We start from the raw sequence: 9,362 nt of genomic DNA on the forward strand, positions 1-9,362 counted from the left end.
TCAACTATCTAGATCAGCATCTGCGAAGTAGCTCTTTGAGATTTGTCACCTTTATGACTGCAATTGATGAAATTGAATGCACCTGCCTCACTCCGCTTTCAACATCCAATACAGCCAAATTACTATCCTCTAAACTGATTTACCATTTGAATTCAATGTGCCAGATAAGGTCAACATATGATATGTTCTTGTCATGTTGACAATGTTGCTATCATTTTGATAAGTTTGAGGAAGTTTGTCATTTGTCTGTCAGCCTGCCTGTTTGTTGAGGACCCAGCTAAAAGTATGGCTTTACTTTAGCTAGTATTGGTCTGGCCAGGGAGCCACTGAAGAAATTGGTGTAACTTTTAAGCTGCGCTTCCATTGTCATGATTGCTATGATTACAGATGAGAAATTTGTGGATAAATGAGCGCTTCCAGGACAAAGACTGAGAACTCTACAAATGGGAAGAAACAATGCATCTTAGATTGTATTTGATCTGAAATTTTGAGTAAAACAATAAAATATTAATAAATAAGCTTATAAAGTTTGAATAATTGTCCATCATCAACTTGTTTCAACGGTAGGTGTCAGGAGGATGAGAAACACAAATGTTACTAAATGTATATAACATTCTCTCTTGTATCTACATGTGACAACCCAATTTAATCATGTCACGGTTCGGTATGTAACATCTCGCGGCTTGGTATATCATTTAGGGAAGCAAAGTGTGCAAATACTGTAATATCGTTGCCTAAAACTTGCACCTGTAGCGCTCATCAGGAAGTTGTTGAAACTCTATGGAGGGAAGAGATGGATTATCAGGGCTTTAAAGTGACATCCAAGATAATAAGATTCTGTAATAAGCTGTCTTGGATGGGTATAACATGTTGTATTTTGTGAGGATATTCACCCCGTGGTGTTGTTATCGGATGGTAGCTTGTCTCCTACATGTATGGTGATGGGGAGAGCCGGAGAGGGGGCTTGCTAGGATGGGAGAGTGTGTGTGGGATAAGTAGTTCACAAAATAGGGTCATTATGAAGATAATAAGACTGTTAATCATGGTAATAAGCTGTCTTGGATGGGTATAACATGTTGTATTTCGGGAGGGTATTCACCCCGTGGTGTTGTTATCGGATGGTAGCTTGTCTCCTACATGTATCTTGTGTATGGTGACAGGGAGAGGGGGCTGATTGGGATAAAGAAGGCCCATAAGCTTTCGGATAACTAGTTTCACAACATAGTATCATTATGAAGATGTTGTTTATCAGATTGTAATTGTCTCCTTCAAGAAGACTGTTATAATGTGACAAGGAGAGGGGGCTGGATGGGAGATTGGCTTGAATCAATGGATAACTAGTTAACAAAATGGTGGCATTATATCAAGATGGAGTCTGTAATCCACCTTAGATGAATATAACATGTCATATTATGGAGGACATTCACCTCTGGATGTTTATTTTGATGAGAAAAGATTCTTTTCTGTTAAATATTAAGAGAAACAAGAAGATGTGATTATCATACTGTGTTATCTTGAATTTACTCTTCACACCCAATTCCCTTTTTGTTCACAAGGCAAAGCTAGTCTGCTTAATATCTGAAATTTGACTGATTTGTGTTTGTATAGCAGTCACATCATAGCTATATATTATGACCATTATTACCCCTATTAAAGTCGACATTATTACAGAATTGTGTGTAAATGTTACATTTAGCGAACTGGAAATGAACCAAGTTATCAAATTTTAGTGAGTCACATGTGGAAAATTATGGGTCTATTTCCATATCCTCTGTTGGGATGCTTTCTGGGTTGTCTTTCCCAGTTTTCGTAACAAAAGGGGGTAAGTAATGTTGTAAGAACGTAATGGGGGATTATCACAATGGAAGTGGATCAGGATCCAGACTGATCTTAATCCCTTAATCCAGATTGACTTTTTAGGTCCATGTGGACATATCTAGGCAGGTTCATAGGAAGATCTCATCATGAATGCTGGATTACCGATCCCAGTGTCCCAGATGGATATATCTGGAGCCAATAAAAGTTGGATATCATACTTTCTTTTGCTATTGGCTAGCATAAACCTCAAAGTGGTATTTTATAAGGTCAGTGATTACTGGTTGCTATGGGGTGTAGACCTAAATTTCATTAATTTTCTTGACAATTTACTTCCTTTTATAGCACTATCAGTATCATAAAAAACTTTCATATGATTTGATTAAAGAAGTAAATTTAAAAAACTTTCATACTGACAAATGCTCAACTTTCAAAAAGTATTTATGCTTCATAGAAATTTAATTTAAGATACAACTTTTTACCTTAAATAGCTGCATATTACACTAAGATCCAAAACATTCTCATCTAATAGTGCACAGTTCTTTAACCCCAATACATTTGTACATTCATTGAATGACCTTTGAAAATGTGGGTACAAAAACTCATACTCTGCAACTTAAGATCAATTTTTGCACTATGATTGTTTAATTGAGATTATTGGACTATGCCATTGGGATGAGGCCATTGTGGTCCATAGTATTAGTGAAATAGATTACAATATTGCTAATCACATTTAGATCTTTCCACATCTCATGAATGCTCCTTTTATGATCAAGATTTTGAGCGTGCTTCCCTTTGAATGGATGGGTAAATTGATCTAAGATGTCGACTCCAAGTCTGAACATTTTATTAGTCTGGCTCTAGCTATTATTGGTGACTTCAGATCATTGTGATGATGTAAAATTGGATTTTGAGCACACACTGGTAATTTCCTATCATGCAGGGTCTTATAATGTCTTTTGTGGAACCACATTTTGACAAATTTTGTCTCATGACCATGTATGGGATTTATTTGAATGATTGCAATCCAATTTTATCTCTGATGAATTTATAACAGGAAATTATAAATAAGATTCATATTAATACTCTAATTTTGGACCAAGACCAAATCGAGGGCACTGATTGGTCAAAAGTTACTCACACATTGCATTGTGGGAGTTATCAGGATTATCCATCATGCAATGGTGCAATAATAATGTACACAAAACACCCTGGACTATATCCACTATCTTTTTCTACACAATTGTATGATTGTTAAACAGGCATAAGAAGAAGCCATGGAGACATGGGATCAAATTTGTTCCCATTCAGGTTCCCTGCTAGGTTTCTAGTTAAGGTCAACTAAGGCCAACACTGCAGCAAATTAATTAAAGACAGGGTTTTGTGAACAGCATCCATGCCTTCCATATCTTGATACTGTGTTTGTTTATCAATTTGGTCAGGCTCAGCAGGCAGGAGAGGTGTCCTTTTGACACTTTGCCCAAGGAGCGATGTTCACCATTGGTTACTCATGAAGTGGCTCCCTGTGTCTGCTAGTTCCGTCATCTGCTCCAGCTCTGAGTGAAAGAATACAATGTGTGGGGGACTTTAAAATCATGGTTTTATGTAGGCCAACTTGATATTAACTTGATTCATGACTGTTTCATGTTTCAGAAGAACATGCTTAATTGCAAAACAATTTCCCTTTGAACAAAGATAACACTGTCTTTTAGGTTAATTGATTAGAATAAAAGAAAAGAAAAATTTGGTGTAAATGAGTGAATACTTTTTGATATGCACTATGAGTCATACTGGTACTAATGGTTCAAATTAATTGGTGGTTTTGAGCTTGCTGGTAACAATTGTGTTATAATTACACCAAATTTGTACGACTGCTAGCAACAAACCACCCAGTATAGAAGATGGTAGGAAACAGAGCATGGAAATAAGAGAGAAAGAAGACGAGAAAGTAAACTAAACACTGACGTGATATATTTGACTTAGTTAACGAAAAATAGAAGAAAAGTAGATGAAAACAAGATCGCCAAGGTTTTGTGTTACCATGGGAATGGGAGGAATCGTAATTACATCTTGAAATCTTAGTGGAGATGATAATACAGATAGATGGTTTGGGATGTGCTGGTATGTGGAATCATGGTGTAGTTTTCTACTTTGAACTAAACTTGACCTAGACTTTGTTATAGTTTAGGATATAGATAGTGGAGCTGGTTGGATTTGATGGACAGAGTGAGAGAGAGATTTGAGATGTTGGATCTCCCCAGATCAGGTGTCTAGATACCTGTCAATTAGGTTATCCTTTTATGTACGACTACTAATTTAAAAATGGACTTGTGGCCCCTGAACATGTGTAAAACAAAACTGCCAAGAGGTTGCATAGCAGATTTTGCTTTAAACATGTTCAGGGGCCAATGATACATAGGAGCTTTTTCTTGCCCAACAACAAAATATAGAATTGAACTTTTCCATTATGTCACACAGGTATGTAATGAGCCTGGATGTTTTGAGGGGCAAATTTTTGGTGGTTTAGAACTTGGTCCTAGCTTTTGATGGGAACTGGGATCCTAAAGGGCTGCCCTAGATTTTTTCAAGGGGACAGTCTACTCACACTGCCACACTTAGTTATCCCTATGATCATGCAAGTGCAAAATTTCTTGCCCGTGAGCCACAAACAGCAGAAGCCATTGATTATGGAAGATATGAGCAGGAACCAGCCAAAAGAAGAAGCTGGGAGAAGAAGAACAAATTGTGTCAAAATTTGACAAAAGTTGTGCAGAACGTTTTTCCATTTCTTTTTTTCTATCCATGTCAGCTACAGTCATTGCAAATCACAAATGGTTTCCAAGACAAATTGGTGTAAGCTAAAAACGTTCCCTGAATCTGTTAGAGTTGCACATTTGACTTCACATGCTAAGCAAACATAGGGAAGATCACGCTGAGTGTCTCTCAGTTTGAGATAAAACCCCAACCAAAGAAAATGTTTTCATTTCGTCAACGTAAAAGCTGGAGGGAAGCAGAGATTTTATTTTAAAATACAATGGTTTTATTGAAACTTATTGAGGATGAGAGATTTGATCAATTAAAAAATTCATTGATTCTATGAGGAATCTTCCTGTGGTAATATTGCAAATGTGCACTGTTCACCTTGCTACAAATTCACGGTCCCACTGATCAGGTGTTTTTTGTGTCACATCCAAATAATGTTCTCATGTCATTTAGAGACAACTAACATGGTTAACAACACAGCGAAAACAAGCCTAACTTTCTCAACTTTTCCTATCATGTTTCTAGCCGGACAAATTCAATTTAGTTTTGCAACTTGTAAGTTCATTGCCGCAGGCTTGTTTTGATTGCTATTACAGGAATTTAGCCTAAAACAATGGTAACAAGTTGAAGGTTGAAAGTTGGGATCAAAATGGTGTTAAATTTGACAAATTCTTATTTTTGTCAACTTTTTGTCAAAAATTACCTTTTAAGAAGGAGAATTGCAATAATATGAGGGTTCAATTTTAAATTTGGCAAATGTTTTCAAGAAATTTCAATATGCATTATTTTCACACTATGCCACACAAAAGAGTAGAATCCAGTTTAAATTTTCAAACAGACAAACATATTCATGAAGCAAATGAGAGCCAGTAAACAATTATTTAAATTGAATTGATTGTAAAAGTATGTGCAAAGGGGAAAATATTTGAAAATTGTAATTTTCTGAATAGCAAGGTAAAAAAATAATTGGGATCCAAGATTGAGGAACTCTGCGGTGGCACTGCCTTTTCCTGTCCCCTTGAGGGCATCATCAGTCCTAACATTTTCCAATGTTTTTACATCACTTGAATTATTTTTGTCTTTTAAAAAGCCTTTTGTGAGCCATTATTTTCAGCCGCATTTGCGTTTATTTTCAAAGTCAAGATGTGCATAGGTGTGGAAAAGAACAAGCGTCATTAACAGTTTCGTACAATCTGTAAATTTCAAGAAGCTAATATTTTAGCTAATTGTTTATATAACCCTGGTAAAGATCCAACGCAGGCAGAAGCCAATTCTACATCATCGATTACGTCCGCCTCCCCAACTCTCTTCCGTCAAGAAGGGAAAATTTGTTATTGTTATTGTCATTGGATAATAATTTGAGTCCCAAATGGCCGTCTGACAAAGAAGAAGACAAACATTTATCTCTCATTAAACATTGTTGTCACAACGACGTTTTTTAGTTATAAAAGCACCAATTTGTACGACTCGCGGGTGGGAGGTATATATTGGAACAGCAAGGCTATAGTTGTTTCATTGTATAGGAGGAGTTTATCAAACACGATGATATACTGTGGGGGTGGATACTGGCGTGCTGGAGGTAACAGTGGTCTTTATTGTCGCAATCTTGACTTGGAATGATAATAACATTTGGGTCTTCTTTTTTATGTATACACTGCGAGAGATTTCAAAGCAATTATGACAATTGATGATACCGAATAACAACATGTTATTAGTGGGTATCTATTGTTCAGCTACTGTTGGTATGAAATCTGAGACTTGTTAAAGATAATATTGACAAAAATGTGGAGAATTGTTCGGTTTGAGTGGATGAAAAGTACGCTGATGTTTGCAGTGCTTTGATGGAGAAGTTATTAAAATGTGTTTTTAGGATATGTATACTAGTTTGATTTGTTAGGGTTGGATTCTTTCTTTGCACAGTGGAAATGAAAATGGGACAATTCAATTCATTTTACTGACATTGTTAGCAGGCTTTGCTTGTAGGTGGATGCATTTATTGTCAATTGCTAATATATTTCGATCAGATAATATTTGAAAATCGCTAATAATTGTTGTACAAGATATATGATGCGGTGCAATTGTATTTTATAAATTAAAATTAACATTTGTATCATTTTTTCTTCTCTATTTCACAGCAGGTGAAGAAATGGCCGCATCCGATGAGGAGATGTACGATGCAGAGAAATCCTCTCCAGAGCACCATCACGAACCTCACTCACCAAGCTCCAGCCACCATCACTCAAATCATAGCAACAGCGATGCCTCCATGGAGGAGCAACCTCCGGTGTACATCCCAGAAGATGTGGTGTTACCCCCAGAGTTTGAGTTGCGTGAGTCAAGGATCCTGGAGGCAGGTTTGGGTGTGTTCTCTCTCGTTGCCATCCCGATGGGAGAGAAATTTGGACCATTTGTTGGAGAGGAGCGTATGGTAGCTAAGGACTCACAGTACGCCTGGGAGGTAAGGTTCTACTTGTTGTTTTTGCGGTTTTGATATTGGTATAAAGTTTGTTTCATATCATGGCTCCAGAGGAAATGAAACATTTGGACTCAAACATGGCCAATGTTTTAGAGTTAAATGGCAAGATTTTGATATTTTGCACATTTTTGACAAGTTTTTCTGATTTCTACTATTTGTGATCAAAAAGTCTAATTCTAAAGATTCAAAATTAAATTTGGCAATTGAAACCAACATTACAACCGATTTCAAGCCATATTTGGTGTCATAAATTACAAAATACTAGTACAAAGAAGTAGTTTGTCCCCAAATTTGTTGCAGACATCAAATTGGTGCTATCAGTGCACTATCATGTAAGAACATCTCGAAACATAATACGCAAAAAGTCGCTGCTATGCTCTAATGGAATCTGTTTATTAAACGGACACGTCCAATTCAATACTGCCTGTGGGAATGGCACAGCTTGAGTTTCATCCAACGCTAATTTTCATTGCAAGCAACACTTAATCTCCAATACCGATCAACCCAACCAAGCCGAGATGCTGCTAGTTTTTTCTCGTTCATGGCCGCCTATGTCTCTCCTGCCGGGCATCGATAGTCACAAAATGCCGTAATTACTCACTCAAGAAGTCAATATGGATGATTTACTCGCACCCATTCAATTAGACAACCTTTTCTTATTTAATATTTTTCTTGTAGCAAGTTTTGAAACTGAAAAGAGATAGATCAAATGACTGACCAGTGCTTACGCTATGTTTGACACAAATGTGCGTATAGTTTACAAGTGACTCGGTTGGTTTTGGTATTGATTCACGCTAATCAAATTTTGCAGTGTCGTGTCGGGCGTGAAGCGTTGGATGAGTCGGATGGGTAATTGGCAGGGAAGTTTACGTGGGGATGTGAAAAGATTGACAAGATATTAGTGGCACTTGATTGGCAGATTAGATGCCACAAATATGTTAAACTTGCTGCCGAAGTTTGTTGATTTCAGTGGAACTAGAACTTGTTGTTGGTATTAAGTGACAGAATAGTGGAATCCCGATGAGACACACTGGGTGTGATAGATACATGGGAATTTATGGTTTCTGCCCTCCCAAGGAACAAATGCAAGATCTGCCCTGTTTGTTAACTAGTAAATACTGTTTGTAAATTGTTACCTTTGGAGAATATGCGATTTTGGAGGCCAAAAAAACGCAAAAATCTGTGATTTCCCACCAAAAACACAAAATCTAAAAAAAACAACAATTCTTTTTTTTAGATTGTTCCCAAAATGTCAAAAAACACATTTGGAGGCAAAATATGCAAATTTCGCCCGCAAATAATGCAATTGCTTAATCCTAGCAGCCCTACTCTAATACAAATCAAGTTATCTGCTATTTTGGTTACTTGTTGATGCTGCATTTTCGGAGCAGACTTATTCAAAAATATTTGTCTCTCAAGTCAAAAGTTATTATCTTTTGATATGCAATTTATTTGCAGATCTTGCTTTTTTTACCTGGAAGGGCAGATTTTAGAACAGGAATTAAGGAAGAAAAATAAATGTGACAAAATGAAAGTTTTTCAAATATTTTTGAAGCAAAAAAAGAAGAAAAAAAAAGAATTGTCAGTTATAAATTTGATTTTCTTTGAAATCAAAATAATGATATGATTGTTTTCTTTGAAATCAGACCAATGAAATGGATTAACATAGAGCCCCAAATCTGACATGATAATTGCTAATATGAAATCGCTCTTGAATTTTGTCAATTTTATGTTTTTGTATTCTTATATCAAATGAAAAACTAGTAAGACAATTATATGGTTTTTGTTTTGAAAACTTGTTTTCAAAATCAATAATTAAAAAAAGAAAAGTGAAAGTCTTTTTCAATTAATTGAAATAAGAACATATCATAATTGTGGTTTAAAACCAACAATTTGAATTATCTTAGAACACGTCAATCACTACTCGTATTTACGTTCCAAGTTTTGAACATTATTTATCATTATTTGGCATCATCTATTTTTAATTGTTCAAATTATTGTGGCAGTTGGTTTGAAGGTTCATTTTTTGTTGGAAAAAACCACAAACTTCTAATAGACAGGTACAGTAATTAATAACCATACTACTATAATAATTTCTTGATTAAAATTCAATCAATATTTTGTTGCTTGCCAATCATATCAAGTTTTGAATTATTAAATAATTACCAATAAAAATCAACTTCTTATTTTGAATATTTTATTTCAAATTTCAGGTCTGGATTCAATCAGGAATTATTGCATATGAAGGAAAGTTTGCTTTCCCAGAAAGAAGTGTTCAAGAAATGTTGGGAAATGTTGTTATTTTTTG

General features: G+C 35.7%; 1 protein-coding gene across 1 annotated transcript in view; it reads left to right on the forward strand.

The window, feature by feature from the left end:
• LOC140157635 (histone-lysine N-methyltransferase MECOM-like) overlaps positions 1 to 7,771 on the forward strand; it is a 73,059-nt gene extending 65,288 nt beyond the window's left edge. Inside the window, exons 2-3 of the mRNA XM_072180873.1 lie at positions 6,714 to 7,036; positions 7,733 to 7,771. Coding sequence (XP_072036974.1) covers positions 6,714 to 7,036; positions 7,733 to 7,771 — 362 coding nt within the window. The remainder of the gene's footprint in view (positions 1 to 6,713; positions 7,037 to 7,732) is intronic.
• Positions 7,772 to 9,362: the final 1,591 nt, after the last annotated feature.

Source organism: Amphiura filiformis, chromosome 7 (genome assembly GCF_039555335.1).
Source record: "Amphiura filiformis chromosome 7, Afil_fr2py, whole genome shotgun sequence".
Taxonomy (NCBI): Eukaryota; Metazoa; Echinodermata; class Ophiuroidea; order Amphilepidida; family Amphiuridae; genus Amphiura; species Amphiura filiformis.